General features: G+C 39.6%; 1 protein-coding gene across 7 annotated transcripts in view; it reads right to left on the bottom strand.

Moving 5' to 3' along the window:
- The window catches only part of CCPG1 (cell cycle progression 1), a 72,949-nt gene that overhangs the window by 24,631 nt on the left and 27,475 nt on the right, over positions 1 to 20,843 (bottom strand). For 4 of the 7 annotated variants that reach the window (XM_074394205.1, XM_074394206.1, XM_074394207.1 and 1 more), the window contains 6 exons: positions 18,243 to 18,319; positions 16,284 to 16,485; positions 13,389 to 13,484; positions 10,701 to 10,952; positions 8,227 to 8,348; positions 1,543 to 2,942 (listed from right to left, as the gene is read on the bottom strand). In XM_074394205.1, the coding sequence (XP_074250306.1) occupies positions 1,543 to 2,942; positions 8,227 to 8,348; positions 10,701 to 10,952; positions 13,389 to 13,484; positions 16,284 to 16,485; positions 18,243 to 18,319 (2,149 nt within the window). The remainder of the gene's footprint in view (positions 1 to 1,542; positions 2,943 to 8,226; positions 8,349 to 10,700; positions 10,953 to 13,388; positions 13,485 to 16,283; positions 16,486 to 18,242; positions 18,320 to 20,843) is intronic. The other 3 variants (XR_012516423.1, XM_074394209.1, XM_074394210.1) reach the window with 2 other exon arrangements.

Genomic DNA, 20,843 nt, shown 5'->3' with positions numbered 1-20,843 from the left:
TAGTAGCAGTCTGTTGATCAGATACACTGTTATCATTCCACAGTGCTTGTGTTCAAGTATCCCTAAGATAAGGATAATTATGATTAAGAAACTTAATAATGACCGCAAAATACAATAGTGATGCTGGCAATTTAGATATGCCAAAGAGAAGCTATAAGGCACTTCCTTTAAGTGAAAGGGTGAACATTCTCAATAAGAGAGACAAAAGTATGCTGAGGCTGGTAAGATCCATGGTAAGAACAAACCCATGTATGAGATCGTAAAGAAGGAAAAAGAAATTCATGCATATTATATATAGAATTCTGTTCTATCCCTGGTTTCAAGCACCCACTGGGGGTCTTGGAACATATATCCTGAAGATAAAGGAGGACTACTGTAATCTACAATACAATATAATCATATCCTACCAGCCTTGAAAATTCTTCAGAGGTTCTCCATGTCCTACAGGACAAAACCTTTAGCATAAAATGGGGCCCTTCATGGTCTGCATCTCTTATCCTCCAGCACTACCCTGCTTCCTTAAAGTAGTGTTCTTCATATATCCAAATGACCTTCCTTTTAAGTAAAATCCCCTTCCCTGTCTGCATAGTAAATTATCATTTCTCTTGCAAAAGCTAGTTTAAAAACTAGTCCACAGCTCAAAGGCCATCTCACTCAAGAAGCCTTTCCAAACATCTACAGACAGCCTGAGGCCACCATGCCCCCATACCTTAATTTTATTTATATACTTAGCTTGTGAGCTCCTTTAAAGCAAAAATTTTTCACTTGTCTCCTGAAGGCAGCCTCACCTTTCTTCATTATACGACTAGATACCTGCTTAATGTCTAAAGACACCAGAATCAGTCTCATTATTTTATAGACACATTGTATTTATTCAGAAAGGTAAGTATTTCAAAGATAAAAAGTGAAACTAACATTTGAAGATCAGGCAAGTTTCATGTTACAGAATATAAAGATGAAAATGGATAAAAAATTGGTACACATATTAGAATCTGACTTGCTCACTTTCCCTCTTTGTGCTTCTACCTTTATCAAGGATAATTATATGATTAAGTATTAAGTATCATAACTAAGCTGGTACATGGAATGGACAAGTGAATATAGGTAGGACATTAGAAACATCACATATGAGCTCCTCTGACCAGAGTAAAATTTGTGTTGTTCACTCCTAGCTTCCCAAAGTATAAATACATAAAAGATTAAAGGAAAATAATTTCACTTAAGGCGATCTTTTCATATAAACTATACTGAAAAGAAACAAATTTGGCCAAAATAGGATTCTATATATTCTTAACTGATTTTTAAGATAAAAATTAAATCATTTGCTCAGGTCAAAGTGATTACGTTATAATGAAATTTTCCATTTGTAACAGCTATAATTTTTAGACTCTATTTTTCAATTTACTCTGAATTCTCTCAGTGGCAATAAAGCATGACTCTTAGAAACAGTAACCCTCCAAGAAACTCATCAAATCATAAAAATGCTATCCAATCTACAAATGTTACAAACTACTGTAATGACATGGTTTTATGTAAACCGACCTGGGTCCATATGGAGGGGAAAGAGTGTGACCAAAGAAGTGTCTATATATATATTCATCCAACTTCTCAAATACTCCATCATTATCTACTTGATATTCCTTCATGTTTCTAAGATAATCTTTAACATCATTAACAAAGTCAGTGAAGAGCTTCTGATCATGTATAAAGACACCATTTAGGAAAAACTTATTGATGAACTGATCAAATTCTTGCCAGTGATAAAAAGTATCCAGTTCTTTTAACATGTACCTTTGAATTATCTGTCTAAATTCATCTATCCTTATAGGATTCACCACTGTGTTAAAAAGGCTCATGGATTCCTGTCGCGCACAATCAAATACACCAGAACAAGTCTTTCTGAAAGAATGAGAATTTTCTCTACAATCATGCCCACGACTGCATTTCTGTGAATTTGTATTTTTTCTGAATTCTTCGAAGTGAACTGGCTTTTCTTTCCTTCCATCATTTTGCATAGTACGGCCTCTATTCCGGTTTTCTGTAGGTGCCTTATACTGTGGATGTAAATAGTCACTAAAAACTGTTCTCGGTTTTTCGGATGCTTCTGTAGCACCACATCTTTTATTACCCTTTTCATCGAAGATGATCTTGGTGGTATCTTTAAAATGTCTGAAAGTAGATTTAACTGAATCTGAGAATTTTTTCAGATTTTCCTTCACAGCTTCTTTAGCCTGCTTAATTTTCTCTTTATGATGCCTCACAAACTCCTTGGTAGAATTCTTCATGGCATCAAATGTGTCCTTAACTGAACCCAAAAATGTTTCCTTTGACTTATTTTTAGCCCTGTGGTTTCCTCTGCTCCCTTTCTTTTTTCCGTCAGTTTCTTGTTTTCCATTTTGATCTTTTGCCTCAACATACAATCTTTCCCACAAATCAGAACGCTGCTGTTCGAAGGTTAGCTTCCATTCCAGCTCAGTGAGTCTTTGCCGTAAGACTGCCATTTCCTTTTTTTCAGTAAATACATTGGGAGAATCTGACTTGCCATGTAACTGAATATCACTTAGCTGATGGAGTTCCCCTCTTAAAGCTGTAGTTAATAGTCGTTCTCTCTCCAGTTCTCTCTTTAGCATCTTTGCTTCTGCCAACAGAGTCTTTCTTTGACTAAGAAAGCTGTATTTTTTCTGCTTTTCTTCTTCCAAATGCTGCTTAAGTTTCTGATTTTCTTTAACTAATTCAGTACTTGTCCCTTTATCTTCCAGTATTCTAATCTGTTCTCTTAGTTTGTTTAACTCTTCCTGTAATGAAGACAAGGCCTTTTCTTCCTTCTCCAGAGATATTCTTAAATACTGATTTTCTGTAGCAAGGTTAGTTTTCTGAGTTTCAAAGGACACCTTCTCTGCTTCCGTAAGGGTCCAACACCTTGCAAGGTTTTCTTTCAATGACTACATTTTTTTGAAAGAGAAGAAATAACATGTCAAGTGCTTTAAAAGCTGAATTTAAATCTTTAAGATATATAACACCCCATAAGCTTTTGTGTCTTTACTTCTAGAGATACTATACCCCGGGTAGAATTTGCAATAGTATAAACACTGGGAAATAACAAGGTTCACATGCAAGAAAACTCAGAGCAGAGAGCTACATCAAATTGAGAAGAACAGCATGGTAGAAGAATTTATTTTTTATTTTATTTTTTGAGATGGAGTCTCACTCTGTCGCCAGACTGCAGTGGCACCATCTCGGCTCACCACCACCTCTCCCTCCCAAGTTCAAACAATTCTCCTGCCTCAGCCCCGCCAATAGTGGGGATTAGAGGCACCTGCCACCGTGCCCAGCTGGAAGAATTTAGAAAGTTGGCTAGGGCTAATAGGACTAAAGCCTTTTCTGAATCTTAGGACGACAGATTATCTTTATAAAAAGTAAAATTACATCAAGAGCTGACTTATGGCTTCAAAAAAATTGTACTCACTGTACCCTTCGAAATAAGAAATTCTAATAATCTTAGTCCCATTTGAAACATTTTAGTCCTATGCAATTAACATTGCTAGGTAAGTACAGATAACCTATAAATTCTATGAGCATTTTAGAGGACAGACTGAATCTTAGTAACATTTATAACTAACTTATCCAATTATATGCAAACTTACAAAGTGCCGTCACTCAGATTACAGCAGTTCTGTAATCTGTATAGATTAATATAACACTGAAGATTAATCTATAGATTGCTATAACTCTGAAAGGCAATACCCATGATAGAAATGGTTCTCAATTAGGCTTACAGAATTTTACTGCTTCAGTAAGGGTATCCTTGATTGATTTGAATTTTCTTTCAAACATATGTGTAAGTAACAAATTTTAACCAAAAATAGTCAAAAATTAAACAATATGCTTCAACAAGTTCTTACAGCATTGTCTATTCAGTTAAAAATATCTTATGTATAAATCTGCAAAATGATACTTAAATTTGGTGTAACTGACCACACACGTTATGGTTACCCCATTTGAGTAAGACCAGCCAATTACCTGGATTCAGAAACAAGCCAAAAAAAAAAAGCGGGGGGGGGGGGGGGGGAGGACGGACAAGTCCTTTAAGAGAATGACACTATTTTACACTTGAATAATAACTCTCTAAAATGATTGCTTCACTTTCTAGCTCATTAATCTTCAGAGAACAAATAAAGATGTAAAATTTAATCACAGTCATTACATCTGCTCTGCCTATACGAGAGAAGTTTCTTCTACCCAACAGCAGTGGACTGTGGAGTAGGAGACTGATGCACTGGTGTACCATAATCTTGAAATGCACAAGCAAAGGCAGCCACAGAATGAAAGAACACAGCATTCCTCATGCAGTAAATATGATGTTGACAGAAGTGACTGATAAGCAGATCCTGACCAGGTCTTCCAAAGAGCTTCAACATCTATCCGATCCATATTTAACAGCTAGAAACAACACATCTGCAAAAACTGACTCTAACCAGGCACAGTGGCTTAAGCCTTTAATCCCAGCACTTTTAGGCCAAGGCAGGAGGATCGCTTGAACCCAGAAGTTCCAGAAAAACCTGGGCAACATAGTGAGAACCCATCTCTATGAAAAATTTAAAAACAAAGTTAGCTAGACATGGTAGCGTGTGCCTGTGGTCCCAGCTACTTGAAAGGCTAAGCCAGAGGGATTGATTGAGGCCAGGAAGTTAAGGCAGCAATGAACCATTATTACACCACTGCACTCCAGCATGGACAACAAGAATGGGACCTTCTTAAAACAAAACAAAAGAAAAAAAAAAAAAGAAAACAGGCCAGGCACAGTGGCTCACGCCTGTAATTCCAGCACTTTGGAAGGCCGAGACAAGTGGATCACCTGAGGTCAGGAGTTCGAGACCAGGCTGACCAACACAGTGAAACTCCATCTCTACAAAAAATACAAAAAAAATAGCCAAGAATGGTGGAGGAAGCCTGTAATCCAAGCTAGTTGGGAGGCTGAGGCAGGAGAATCGCTTGAACCCAAGAGGCAGAGGTTGCAGTGAGCTGAGATCACCCCCCATGCACTCTAGCCTGGGCAACAAAGCGAGACTGCATCTCAAAAAAAAAAAAAAAAAAAAAAAAAAAAAAAAAAAACCCAAACCCAAACCTGAAATACAAACTCTTTGTAAAGATTTATGTATAGTGAATCTTCCAAAAGACAGTGTTATCCTATGGAGCCAGAAACCATTGTAGTGAAGAAGAAAATGGCATATTCTAATAGGTAGGAAAAACTGCACTATTTGTAATTAACTTTGGAAGTACTTCCCTGTGTCTACAGCCATACCACCCTGAATGCGCCCAATATCCTCTGATCACAGAAGCTAAGCAGGGTCAGGTCTGGTTAATACCTGGAGGGGAGAAATACCTCCCTAAAAGATACAACTTAGTTATAAAGTATTATTTTTGTCTTTTCAAGAAATATAACCTGTAAGGGAAGCCTACATAAATTAAGTGTGAGATTTGGGGGTGGAAAAAACAATAGCTTACTTTTCTTTCCTTTTTTTTTTTGAGATAGAGTCGGTGGGTGGTGGGTGACCAAAAAAAAAAAAAAAAGAAAAGAAAAGAAAAGAAAGAAAAAAAAAGAGTGTCTTTCTCTGTGGCCCAGGCTGAAATACAACAGTGTGATAATCAATTCACTGCAACCTCTACCTCTGAGGTTCAAGGAATCTTGTGCCTAAGCCTCCTGAGAAGCTGGGATTATAGGTGTACACCACCACAGTTGGCTAATTTTTGTATTTTTAGTAGAGACAAGGTTTCACTGTGTTGGCCAGGCTGGTGTTGAACTCCTGGCCTCAAGCAATCCACCTACATTGGTGTCCCAAAGTTGCCACCTTTGGGAATTTGGGAGGCCACCACCTCACCCAGACACAGCTTACTTTTCTACCCTGAGTTTATCTCTACACCATTCCTAGGAAAAAACTAGATAGGGGACCAACTATTTAGCTGATCCTCATAAACCCACAAAGGTGTTAGGTAACAACAGAATGGACAGTACTGTCCTGTGAGATGAGATCTAGGTTTGTTATAGACAGAAAAACATGTTCTCCCTTCCATCAGAAAAAAAAAAAAAAAAAAACAATGAAAGGGAATGGCTATGTCCCTAATCAAAAGAAGATCTTAGAGAAACTATAAAACCACAACTCTCGGGGCTGGGTGTGGTGGCTCACACCTGTAATCCCAGCACTTTGAAAGGCCAAGGCAGGTGGATGATGAGGTTAGGACAATTGAGACCATCCTGGCCAACACTGCAAAACCTCATTTCTACTAAAATACAAAAAATTAGCCAGCATAGTGGCAAACATCTGCAGTCTCAGCTACTCAGGAGGCTGCACTCCAGCCTGTTGACAAGAGTAAGATTCACTCTCAAAAAAAAAACAAAAACAAACAAAAAAAAAAACCCACAACTCCCTGGGCGCGGTAGCTCACCCCTGTAATCCCAGCACTTTGGGGGACTGAGGCGGGTAGATCACCTGAGGTCAGGAGTTCGAGACTAGCCTGGCCAACATGGTGAAACCCCGTCTCTACTAAAAATACAAAAATTAGCCTTGTGTGGTGCCGTGTGTCTGTAGTCCCAGGTACTCAGGAGGCTGAGGCAGGAGAATCGCTTGAACCCAGGAGGCAGAGGTTGCAGTGTGCCGAGATTGTGCCATTGCACTCAGCCTGGGCGACACAGCGAGACTCTGTCTCAAAAAAAACAAAACAAAAACCCACAACTCTCCTTTTTTCCGCTTGCCAACTGAAAATGCCTGCTTCCCTCTGTAAAAGTAATGTTAACAAAAATGTCTATATACACATATAAAATGTCAATTTTAAATGATGTTAACTATAAAACAGCAACTAGGAATAAAATTTCTTTTTTTTTTTCTTTTTGAGATGGAGTTTCGCTCTTGTTACCCAGGCTGGAGTGCAATGGCGTGATCTCGGCTCACCGCAACCTCCGCCTCCTGGGTTCAGGCAATTCTCCTGCCTCAGCCTCCTGAGTAGCTGGGATTATAGGCACGCACCACCATGCCCAGCTAATTTTTTGTATTTTTAGTAGAGACGGGATTTCACCATGTTGACCAGGTTGGTCTCGATCTCTCGACCTCGTGATCCACCCACCTCGGCCTCCCAAAGTGCTGGGATTACAGGCTTGAGCCACCGCGCCCGGCCGGAATAAAATTTCTTAAGTCAAATCCTTGGAATCAAATTAGCTCTGCAAACAAAACGAAACAAAACAAAAGGCCAGGGCCAGGTGTGGTGGCTCACACTTGTAATCCCAGCACTTTAGGAGGCTGAGGTGTATTTTCAATAGTATAAACATTGGGAAATACAAGGTTCATATGCAAGAAAACACAGAGCAGAGAGCTACAACAAACTGAGAACAACAGCACAGTAGAAGAATATTTTTTTTTTGAGATGGAATCTTGCTCTGTTGACCAGGGTAGAGTGCAGAGGCGTGATCTTGGCTCGCTGCAACCTCCATGTCCTGGGTTCGGGAGTTCAAAGTCAGGAGTCAGAGATCAGACTGGCCAACATGGTGAAACCATGTCTCTACTAAAAATACAAAAAAATTAGCCCAGCATACTGGTGCACACTGTAATCCCAACTACTTCAGAGGTTGAGGCACGAGAATCACTTGAACCCAGGAGGTGAAAGCTGCAGTAAGCCGAGGTTGCGCCACTGCACTCCAGCCTGGGCAACAGAGCAAGACTCCATCTCCAATAAACAAACAAACAAAAAACAAATTAGTTCTGCCAGTTGCTACCTTGGGAAAGTCACTTAACCTTTCTAAACCTCTTCCTACCTATAAAAGTTAATCCTTGCTTAATTCCATGTTGTAAGAGTAAGAGAAATACTCTGTATCAGGCGTCCCCAAACTTTTTACACAGGGAGCCAGTTCACTGTCCCTCAGACCACTGGAGGGCCGCCACATACTGTGCTCCTCTCACTGACCACCAGTGAAAGAGATGCCCCTTCCTGAAGTGCGGCCGGGGGCCGGATAAATGGCCGCGGGGGCCGCATGCGGCCCGCGGGCTGTAGTCTGGGGACACCTGCTCTATATGGTGCACTCATAACAATGACTAGGACACAGTAAGCACCTGTACTCAATTCAATGATCAGCATTATTACTGATTTACTCATCTGCACTAATAAGCACAATAAGCACTAACTAATATGCACAATAATTACTAACAATTATTTTAAATATTTATTAGTGGTACATACCTTATAATCTATGAAAGGTTCTCGTTCCTGCTGACACTGGGAAAGAGAATCCTTCATATCATGCAGTTCATCTTCATGTATCTTTCTGACTAACTGTTGACGCTTCAGAATCTGAATTGTGCCTAAAATAAAGATTTTTATTGAGGGTATGTAACATAAATATTATGACTAAATGTTTTATATATTTTTAAATTTTGGTAATCTGCATATAACCTATGAAATCTTTTTTTTGTTTTGTTTTGTTTTGTTTTGTTTTGTTTTGTTTTTTTGAGAGAGAACGTCTCAGTCTGTCACCCAAGCAGGTGTGATCTCAGCTCATTGCAACCTCTGCCTCCCGCATTCAAGCGATTCTCATGCCTCAGTTTCACAACTAGCTGGTACTACAGGCAAGTAACACCACGCCTGGCTAAATTTTGCAGAGACTGGGTTTCACCATGTTGGCCAGGCTGGTCTCGAACTCCTGGCCTCAAGTGATCCACCCACCTCAGCTTCTCAAAGTGCTAGGATTACATGTGTGAGCCACTGTGCCTGGCCATAACCTATGTAATCTTGACAATCATTTTATTCAAAGTATCAGCATTTCACAGTTCTTTAAAAATTCTTAAGCCAGGCATGGTGGCTCACACCTGTAATCCCAGCACTTTGGGAGGCCAAGGTGGTTAGATCACCTGAGGTCAGGAGTTCGAGACCAGCCTGGCCAACATGGTGAAACCTTGTCTCTACTAAAAATACAAAAATTTATCTGGGCATGGTGGTGCATGCCTGTAATTACAGCTACCGGGGAGGCTGAGGCCAGAGAACTGCTTGAACCTGGAGGCGGAGGTTGCAGTGAGCTGAGATCACACCATTGCATCCCAGCCTGGGCAACAAGAGTAAAACTCCATCTTAAAGAAAAAAAAAAAAAGGGAAAAAGAAAAAATAAATTCCTATTAGATAAATAAAGAAAAAGTAAGTGAGCTCGGTGGATCACGCCTGTAATTCCAACACCTTGGAAGGCTGAGGCAGGTGGATCACCTGAGGTCAAGAGTTCCAGACCACCCTGGCCAACATGGTGAAACCTCGTCTCTATTACAAATACAAAAAAATTAGCTGGGCATGGTGGCGGGTGCCTGTAATCCCAACTACTTGAGAGGCTGAGGTAGGAGAATTGCTAGAACCCTGGGAGCAGAGGTTGCAGTGTGCCAAGATCGTACCACTGCACTCCAGCCTGGGCAACAGGGCAAGACCCCATCTCAAAAAAAAGAAAGTGGGGGAGATTCAATGGTAAGGCTTCTAAATGAGAAAGTAACACCAATGAAATATCTTCCTCTTCTCATCCAAAGGCTTTGAATTGATAAGATAATCAACATACATAAACACTATCAACCACAATAAAGAGCAAAGTATAAGGATAAAGATGAAAAACTCTCAATTCATGTGAATCACAGAAGCAACAATGAATGTTACAAAGTATGATACACTAATTATTCCCACATTTCAAATAATTCAATAATCTGCCTTAATAAAGCCACACTTCAACTTAGTTTAACTATGATTCTAAATATAAATGATTTGCCTCAAGATGAGCATTTCTGATTTTTAATCTTTCAATCCTTTAACTTTTAAAAAAGTCACTAAAATATGTGGTTATTATCCTTACATTTGTTAATAACAACTACTACCCCACCCCACCCCAACTTTTTTTTTTGAGATTGGAGTCTTGCTCTGTCGCCAGGCTGGAGTGCAGTGGCACAATCTCAGCTCACTGCAACCTCCGCCTCCTGGGTTCAAGCGATTCTTCCACCTCAGCCTCCCAAGTAGCTGGGACCACAGGCCACGGCCAACTAATTTTTTTTTTTTTTTTTTTTTTTAGTAGAGATGGAGTTTCTCCATACTGGTCAGGTTGGTCAAGTGATCCACCCACCCTGGCCTCTGAAAATGCTGGGATTACAGGCGTGAGCCACTGCACCCTGCCATTACTATCTTATTTAAATAAAAAGTTTTGTGAGACAGGCAGCACCCACTTCTAGAATGAGAAAACTGAGGTTCAAAAAGGCTTCAAGTTTTCAAGGCCATACACTTAATAATGGCACTGAAAACAGAGCCAAGGATTCACCCTCGCCCCGACTTTTATTTATTTATTTATTTTTTTGAGACAGTTTCACTCTGTCGCCCAGGCTAGAGTGTAATGCGATCTCAGCTCACTGCAACCTCTGCCTTCCAAGTTCAAGCAATTCTCCTACCTGAGCCTCCAGAGAAGTTGGGATTACAGGCGTGCACCACCACACCAGGCTAACTTTTGTATTTTTAGTACAGACGGGGTTGGCCAGGCTGGTCTCCAACTCTTAACCTCACTCAAGTGATTTGCCCGTCTCAGCCTCCCAAAGAGCTGAGATTACAGGTATGCACCACCACACCCTGCCCAGGATTCCTCACTCTTAAGTGCCTCTACACTATCCCATCAGGTTATGTATAACACATTTTCAAATACTTACCATAGAAATGTCCAAATCCCATGCTGATTGCAATCACCAAAGCAAGTATAACACACTTATTGAGACCACTACTGAACTGACGTTTACTCAACTCCTTAGAAGGTTCGGTTTCTTGTTCAGCAAGCGGCCGTTCTTCAGATTCTGAAGTAGAAGCAGTCTTCTTCCTAGCACGGCGTCGTCTAAAGGCAGGACTCGGCTGATTACTGGTTTCATCACTACTTGATTCATCGTCACTAGGCTGAGATGAAAATACTATTAAGAAAAAAGTTGACATTTAGCTATTCAAATCTTGGAAAAGCGTTCCCAGTAAAAACGATTTAGAATAATCAATGCCATCCCCTACATGCCTTTTTACATGAGATAGCCAAAGCAAAAACCAAACAACAAACAAAAACACGGGTTTTCAACTTATCAACATAAAGCCAAAACATAAAGCATTTCAAATGTGATACACTAGTATCTGTTGATCGTATTATTCTGCGCTTTGAGGGCCCATCTCTTTCTGTTTTCTTTTTTTTTAACCCGCCTCACTTTATGGTCTACTCTATTAGAACAATCCTTCAATCTTATTGTCCTCAAGTTTCACTGCTGGCCAGGAATGGTGGCTCACGCCTTTAATTCCAGCACTTTGGGAGGCCAAGGCAGGTGGATCACCTGAGCTCAGGAGTTTGAAACCAGGCTGGCCAAAATGGCGAAACCGCATCTCTACTAAAAACAGAAAAATTAGCCAGGCGTGGTGGTCCACCTATAGTCCCAGCTACTTGGGAGGCTGAGACAGGAGAGTCACTTGAACCCAGGAGGTGCCACACTGAGGGTTCCAGTGCGCCAAGATCCTGCCACTGTACTCAAGCCTGGGCAACAGAGCAAGACTGTCTCAAACAAAAAAATTTCTTTGCTATTAGAGTTATACACAAGTACTATTTCTGGAAAGAAAATAACTACTCTGTCTCTTCATTCAATTTCAAAGAGGTAATTTAACTGCAACTGTTTAAGAAACACAGGAAAGTACACAAGCATTTCCTGTGACTTACAAAGTACAGTAACTACCAAAAGCTTCCTTGGGTATATCTGTTCCTCTAGTTTCATTTCCAATCTAATTATCCCATGATCAAGGTTCAAAGCACTCTATTTCAACACAGGATTCCAGAAGTCAGATGAGCCCTTCCCTTCGACTGCCACTCTTACTAGAAGGTTATTAATTTTACCCTCTAGTAAATATGTCAGCATGAGGAAGTGACACAACAGCTATCTCCAATATAAAGGACTATTCTGGTGCTGCTCCTTTGTGAAAAGAATAGTAGAGAAAAAATAAATTGGTGGGGAAAATTTGAACAAGAAATCCCAAGTCCAGGAAATATATTCCCTGGAAAAAAATCACCTTTTTTTTCCAAGTGCATAACTTCTTAACACTATTCCATATATCAACAAACTATATGTTGACAAAGAAGCTTTGATAACTCAGAAATAATTTCCATGAGCCACTTAGAGGAAAAGCACTCAAAGTAAAGATAAAATATGAACTTGAATATAAAGAGCTCTAAAACAACAAATATTCATGCTCCAGAAAAGCAAAAACAGTTCTTCAGAAGACAGGATATCCATGCCACAGGAAAGCTGGTGATTTAGGTTAGGCAGTATTTTTCAGAGAGGGATCGTAACAGTTCACTTTCACGCTTACAACAATAAACACAAACACAGAAGGCACTACTGAAAATGAATGAATATTCCTAATATTTAGGGATACAGATGCCACTGAGAGATCTTTTTGGTCATGACCCTTATGCCCATCATGTTTATCTGGTTATTCTTGATCACTAGTGTTTCAAAGACGCCGTCGCCTCAGGTGTGAGGTTACATTTCTTGGACAAAGAGAAAGAAAGGAAGACTTAAAGCATTCATTACATAATACAAGGGCATTCATGATCATGATTAGAGTATTTAAGTCAGGCTTTCTGACATAAAAGTAAGACAGGTAAATATGAAAACAAATCATTTATAAAACTTCTTTAAATAAATGTTCAATTCTACATTAGCATACTGTCTTCATTACATATTCTGACAAAGCAGCCTAACCCATATTAATATATTCACATCTTTATCTAATGCTTCCATCTTTTTTTTTTTTTTTTTTTTTTTTTTTTTTGAGACGGAATTTCGCTCTTATTACCCAGGCTGGAGCGCAATGGTGCGATCTCGGCTCACCGCAACCTCCGCCTCCGGGGTTCAGGCAATTCTTCTGCCTCAGCCTCCTGAGTAACTGGGATTACAGGCACGCGCCACCATGCCCAGCTAATTTTTTGTATTTTTAGTAGAGACGGGGTTTCACCTTGTTGACCAGGATGGTCTCGATCTCTCGACCTCGTGATCCACCCGTCTCGGCCTCCCAAAGTGCTGGGATTACAGGCTTGAGCCACCGCGCCCGGCCTAATGCTTCCATCTTTTTAACCCACATATATAATAACTGAAATATTTTGATTTTTAATTTCTTTTTAAAAAGCTTAATTTGGCCCATAGATGCAAGCAATGCAAAGGCATGCAATAAGCTTGGCCAGCTCCTTTGCCAGAGACTCTGAACACCTGTCTAGAGTATTGCAGATGACAACAGGTATCTTTAAAGCACTCAGTAAATAGTAAATGTGACTAGGCACACTCAGCTCTAGAGAAGCTGGTCCAATTTAGTCACACGACCTTGGAAAGCGAGCTGGCTGGGAACATGGTGTTTCAGCTGATCATCCCATCCCCATATGCATTCAGGAATCTTCCACAGCTTCTCCCACCACCTTTCTTTTGTGAATAAACAGGAAAAAAAGATGTATAAAGCTTTATTATAAAGACTAAAAAGGAAAAAAAGAATTAAAAATAATTTTCACTTAACATTGTTATCTGTACTAAATTAAAATGTAATAACCATGCCTTCTTAAAAACATACACAATACAAACTTCTCTACACTACCAACTCTGCTTTTTGTCAGGGAAGAGAGTTCACACAGAGGAAGTGGGGAATGTTCTTAAACCAACAAAACGTACACTGCCACAAGAATATAAGTTAGTAAAAGAAAAATTTTAAGTTGAAATCCTTAAGGATGAAGAAAAAAGGGAAAGGAAAAAACAAATAACTAAGCAACGGCTAGCACAAAATTAACAAATCTAAAGGGAAAAACAAAAACTCTTTTTTTTTTTAAAGACGGAGTCTCACTCTGTCACTTAGGCTGGAGTACAGTGATGCAATCTTGGCTCACTGCAACCTCCGCCTCCTGGGTTCAAGAGTTTCTCCTGCCTCAGCCTCCAGAGCAGCTGGAATTACAGGCCCACACCACTACAGCCAGCTAATCCAGCACCTGGCTAACATGGGTTTTGCCATGTTTGTCAGGCTGGTCTCCAGCTCCTGATCACAGGTTATCCACCCACCTTTGCCTCCCAAACTGCTGGGATTATAGGCATAAGCCAATGTGCCTGGCTCAAAAACAAAAACTCTTAGCAACTGGTTTATATGTAGTGTTTTCGGTGTAGCCCAAAATTTCAGTGTTTTAAAAAAATTTTTTTAGAGATGGGGTTTCACCATTTGGTCAAGCTGGTCTTGAACTCCTGACCTTGTGATCCGCCCACCTCAGCCTCCCAAAGTGCTGAGATTACAGGCGTGAGCCACCACACCCAGCCTGAAACAGTATCTTTAGGAGAAATAACAATGAGTAAAAACAAACTTAATCAAATATTCCTCTTAACCCAGTCTACAAAATTCCCAAGAAGTCAGAATTCAGAAAGGAGATAAATATTAGAAGAATGAGCTTAGAAGTATGCAACTTCCTGAAAAAAAGTTAACAACATGTAATTTATTTATTTCTTTTTTTGAGATGGTACTGGGATTATAAGTGTGAGCCAACAAGCCTGGCAACAATAAGTAATTTCATTTATGTCTACGTCAGTTTCTTAAATATCTGACCATTCTGCAATACTCCGGCTTAAATTTGACTTTTCTGGACCATTAATATTCTCAAATTAAACCAGAGGTAAGAAAGGAAGGGAGGGAAAAAAAGAAAGACTATCTGAATCCAACACAAATCCTAGAGTTTAAAAAAATAATAAACTTTGACAAGCAACAATGATTCTAAAATCAGTTATAATACCCCTCCATAAATAATTATACCATGAATACTATTCTAAAAAAGGCTGAAGTTTTCCTCTGACTACCAAGAATATCAGATGAATATTTAAATAGCTGGACAAAGTGTTTTCAAGTTCATGTTTATAGGCAAACTACTGATACACTAACTGAAAATAACTTCTCATTAAATGAGACAGCCAAGAATCTCTGTTTTTTTGTATTTTTGAGCCAGGGTCTTGCTCTGTCGCCCAGGCTGGAGTGGAGTGGCACAATCTCAGCTTCACTCTTAGCCTCAACCTCCTCCCACCTCAGCCTCCCAAGTGGCTGGGACCACAGGTGCACGCCATCACGCCTGGCTTTTTTTATTATTTGTAGAGATCAGGTCTTGCTATATGCTGCCCAGACTGGTCTCGAACTCCTGGGTTTTGGTAATCCACCTGCCTCGGCCTCACAAAGTGCTAGAATTACTGGCGTGACCCACCACGCCCAGCCAAGAATCTCTACTTCACATTTTATTAAACTGGAATGACAAAATTTTATCGTCCGATTCTGGTTGAGAAATGTAAGTATTAAAGAATAGTAAAACCAAAGAAAATTATCTAAAATAGAGTCTACATGTTTCCTGTTTTTCTGTCAGATTAGGATCATTAAAATAAATTTTTAGAATCACTAGCACTGTTCCAAGTTGTCTCTGCTATAACTATTGATAATTATTAGTTATAATTCTGGGTCAATAACAGTGAATTACAGGTCTGTGTCTCATAGAATTTGCCGGGAACTTTTTATCTACGTATTTTATGACATTGAAAGAAGTTATACACACTGCTAAAACTGAATGAAGCATAGTAGAAAGAAAATAAGTAACTCTCACTTTAATCTCTGAATGATTCTGTCAATAGGCATTGATTGCATTAAAAATGTGACTTATAATAGTGGCATTTTCATAACAGAATTGAAAACAAAAGCTCTGAAGGTCAGCAGCTTCGGGAGACTAGCTGTTTGGACAGCACCTTGAACTCTTGTTGGCATATGGTAGGTACTCAATAAATGACTGTTGCACAATTAATACTGAATGTATCTGAAGAGACTTTAATAAGAATTTTCTTTCACTATTTCTATAATATAAAACGTATACTACTGCAAGCAAAAATATTAATATCTCCAATCTCCCACTGTTAAAGATCTAAAAAGCACCAAAAGAATTGTGGAGCATTTGTGATTTTAACGAATCTCACTGAAGAAATTTTGTCTTCTATTCAATAGCAAAAGATGGTTACTGTTTGAGCAAAAGATTGCTACACTCCAGAACAGTCTAGGAAAACACTAGGTATTAATAGATTTCACACACAAAAAATAGTCTTGTCTTGCATTTTACCTAAACATGTTCAAAACTAGAGACTAAATTATTAGAGGTAAAAAACAACCCCTTATATAAAATGTGGTCATACACGTATTTAAGTCTCTTATGGGTGCATTCTTACCAGTTTCTGGCTGACAGAATGCATACTGGCTGCTAGAGGAAGAGCCCATGTTAAAGTCTTCTGAACTCTGTGCTTCTTCAACAGTGATAACTTCTTGACTTCCAATTTCTTCTAACTTAGGTGGCTCAAGGGTAACAATATCAGAATCATCACTGGCAGTCCCAATATAGATACTGTCTTCAGCTATCTTTTCTTCCTCTGCCTAAAGGAATCATGATTTTAGAGACAGTAAATTCAACAATTATTTAAGGACCTTGTATTTTCTTAGAATACAACAGTACTAAGTATTACAGTAATTTGAGGTTAAAATAAAAGATATTATTCCTACCATTTAAAGAATTATGCAATAGTAGGCTCATCATAGAGCTTGAAAACACCATCAGATCCCTTGACAACTCTCAGAATTAGACCAGACCACTGCCTTTTGGGCTGCAGAAGTTAAGCCCACCTTTGCTCTTCAATAACCACAGAAAGGCCGGGTGCGGTGGCTCACGCCTGTAATCCCAGCACTTTGGGAGGCCGAGGCGGGTGGATCACAAGGTCAAGAGATCGAGACCATCCTGTCAACATGGTGAAACCCCGTCTCTACTAAAAATACAAAAAATTAGCTGGGCATGGTGGTGCGTGCCTGTAATCCCAGCTACTCAGGAGGCTGAGGCAGGAGAATTGCATGAGCCCAGGAGGTGGAGGGTGCAGTGAGCTGAGATCGTGCCATTGCACTCCGGCCTGGGTAACAAGAGCAAAACTCCATCTCAAAAAAAAAAAAAATAATAAAAAAAATAACCACAGAAAGAAGAGTTTATTTCTCTCATGAGTTCCATGGGTCTATTCAAGCACAACTCTGTAGTGTGGGAGCCCAAAATAGACTCATTAAACTTTTCTAGTTATGTATATAATAAACTTCAACACTGTAACTTGTACTGAAGGTGTCCTCAAAAGTTCTTATGTTGAAAGGTAATGGCCAATGTGATAGTACTAAGTAGGTGGGACCTTTAAGAGGTGACTGAGTCATAAGGGATCCTCCCCTGGGAATACGATAAAGGTCTTTATAAAACAGGCTTCCTGCAGCATCCAGCCTTTTTCACTTATTCCCTCTTAAGAATGTAGCAACAAGATGCCATTTGCAAACAAGAAACCAGGCCATCAGCAGACACTGAACTTGTCCACACTTTGTTCTTAGACTTACTTCCCAGCCTCTAACTATGAGAAATAATTTCTGGGTTTTTTTTGTTTGTTTGTTTTGAGATGGAGTCTTACTCTGTCACCCAGGCTCGAATGCAGTGGTACAATCTTGGCCCATTGCAACCTCTGCTTCCTGGGTTCAAGCAATTCTCCTTGCCTCAGCCTCCCAAATAGCTGGGACTACAGGTGCACAACACTCTGCCCAGCTAATTTTTTTGTTTTTATTTTTTAGAGACAGGGTTTCACCATGTTGGTCAGGCTGGTTTCAAACTCCTGACCTCGTGGTCCACCCGCCTTGGCCTCCCAAAGTGCTGGGATTACAGGCGTGAGTCCCCGCGCTTAGCCCTGTTCTTTGTAAATCACCCAGTCTCCGGTATGTTGTCATAGCAGTACAAATACATTAAGACACCATGTAAAAAGATCTAGCTATCTAGTTTTATACAGAAGTCAAGTAAAAGTCCAAAGGACAAGTCTTAGGTTGTCAAGTAATTTTAAAACAAACCACCATTTTAGACGTGAAACCTAAGGTTAATATTTTAATACAATTCAAGAATGCAATCTACTTCCAAAGAAAATTGTATTAGAGGTGAAAAGATAGATTTTTAACACAATACCAAGAAATTACTTAGATGTCTTCTAAGACATCTAACTTAATCAGAAGTTAAAGCTGCTTACAATTCAAAACAGGAATAGAATGCATAAACAGAATTAGAAGCTTTATTTAGTATTCTAAGAATACTATTTGACAAATATCTACAGAGTAAAATACACGTTTACCTCAACTGTTGAGCTGGTTTCCTCCAAAGCTGGATAAGCAGTTTCTTCCATAAACACTGTGCCATTTTGGCTGCTTTCTGATATAAAGCAAAGATCAATATAATTATTTCTTCATTTAAAACTCTCTGTTGACTTTCTGTAGCCAACATATAATCTGGGTAGATAAAAATCTATTCCTAATATGTTAAAATAGATTTAATGAAATATCATATACTCCACTGTTATATATAGAAAAGTCACTCCACTGTTTCTAAAATAAATTTCATTTATTTGAAAATTGTCAGAGGATAATTTTAGATATGAAAATGAAAGCATTCAAGGTTTTTGGTTTTTTTTTGGAGATGGAGTCTTGCTCTGTAATCCAGGTTGGAGTGCAGTGGTACTATCTCGGCTCACTGCAACCTCTGCCTCCTGGATTCAAGCAATTCTCTTGCTTCAGGCTTCCAAGTAACTGGGATTACAGGCATATGCTACAGCTAATTGTTTTTATTTTTAGCAGAGATGGGGTTTCGCCATTTTGCCCAATCTGGTCTCGAACTCCTGACCTCAAGTGATCCACCTTGGCCCCCCAAAGTGATAGGATTACAGGCATGAGCCACCGTGCCTAGCCACAAGCTTTATTAAGAACTCAAATTAAAGCTACCTTGACTAGGTAAATAAAATCTCTACCTAACATTACCAAATTACTTGATCCAGTGTGTTTGTTAATACCCAATAATAATAAAAAATCTATCATCAGATACCTAGTGATATATTTCCTAAATTCTTTTTTTTTAATTAATTAATTAATTATTTTTATAGAGACAGGGTTTCACCATGTTGGCCAGACTGGTCTCAAATTTCTGACCTCAGGTGATCCGCCCACCTCGGCCCCCCAAAGTGCTGGGATTACAGGCGTGAGCCACCGTGCCCAGCCGAATTCTTTTTTTTTTTTTTTTTTTTTAAGTCAGAAGGAGTCTCACTCCATCACCCAGGCTGGGGTACAGAGGCATGATCTCAGCTCACTGCAACTTCTGCTCCTGGGTTTAAGCAATTCTCCCACCTCAGCTTCCCAACCATCTGGGATTACAGGTGCCCACCACCACACCAGCCTAATTTATTTTTGTACTTTGTAAAGATGGGGTTTCGCCATGTTGGCCAAGCTGGTCTTGACTCCCGACCTCAAGTGATCCTCCTGCCTCTGCCTCCCAAAGTGCTGGGATTACAGGCATTAGCCACCATGCCCAGCCTTATTTTCCTGAATTCTTTTTTTTTTTTTTTTTTTTGAGATGGAGTTTCGCTCTTGTTACCCAGGCTGGAGTGCAATGGCGCGATCTCGGCTCACCGCAACCTCCGCCTCCTGGGCTCAGGCAATTCTCCTGCCTCAGCCTCCTGAGTAGCTGGGATTACAGGCACGCGCCACCACGCCCAGCTAGTTTTTTGTATTTTTAGTAGAGACGGGGTTTCACCATGTTGACCAGGATGGTCTCGATCTCTCAACCTCGTGATCCACCCGCCTCGGCCTCCCAAAGTGCTGGGATTACAGGCTTGAGCCACCGCGCCCGGCCTTCCTGAATTCTTAGAAGTTCATTCAAAGTTCCTAAAGACCATTCTAATGGCTGTCAATGCCTGGTACCATAAGAATAAAAACTATGGCTTCAAACTATGATTTATAAAAATATATATGTACATATATGTGTGTGTTTGTGTGTGTAAGTGCTTTACAAGAAAACAAACTATAAAAAATAAGGACTCAGCCTGGGTGCAGTGACTCACACTTGTAACCCTAGCACTTTTGGGAGGCCAATGCTGGAGGATTGCTTGAGTCTACAAGTTCAAGACCAGCCCGGGCAGTATAGCAAGACCCTGTCTCTACAAAAATAAAAATTAAAAAATTATTTGGGTATGGTGGTATATGCCTAGAGTCTCAGCTACTCAGAAGGCTGAGGCAGGAGGATTACTAGGAGTTGAGGCTGTAGTGAGCCATGTACACGCCACTGTACTCCAGCCTGGGCAAGAGAGTGTGACCATGTCTCAACAAAAAGTTGGAGAGACGAAGTCCGGGCACAGTGGCTCATGCTCAAAGTCCCAGCACTTTGGTAGGCCATTGTGGTAAAGTCACTTAAGGCCAGGAGTTCAAGACCAACCTGGGCAACACAGTGAGACCATTTCTGCCAATTTTTTTTTTTTTTTTTTAAAGAAAGAACTCAAAACACAGAAAAACTAAATGTCACTATGGGAGATATAAGAATCTCCTCAAAGAAAATGTGTACAAACAAAATGATGAATTCACAATATATTTTTAATTAAAAAGAGCATAAAATATTAAGTTAAAAAATTAAATATAAATTTATGAGCAAAGTATACCAAATATCAAGAGACGTTATTTCTAGATAAAAAAAATTACAGGCCATTTTAAATTGATTTTGCTTACTATTATTTTTTTCCCTATCATGAACATGCATTTCTTACATAATTTAACTCCCGCAAAGAACAAGCGGAAAAAAAAAACACTTTTCAATGTTAAATAGCTCCTAATAGAAAAGTAATTTAATTTAGAGTTATGATTGCTCCACAGCACTTGGCTCGTGTCCAAGGACTCTCAAAGAAGCATAGAAACTG

Source organism: Saimiri boliviensis, chromosome 2 (assembly GCF_048565385.1).
Source record: "Saimiri boliviensis isolate mSaiBol1 chromosome 2, mSaiBol1.pri, whole genome shotgun sequence".
Lineage (NCBI taxonomy): Eukaryota > Metazoa > Chordata > Mammalia > Primates > Cebidae > Saimiri > Saimiri boliviensis.
The sequence above is the reverse complement of the archived record's forward strand: the minus strand, read 5'-3'. Positions and strand labels throughout refer to the sequence as shown.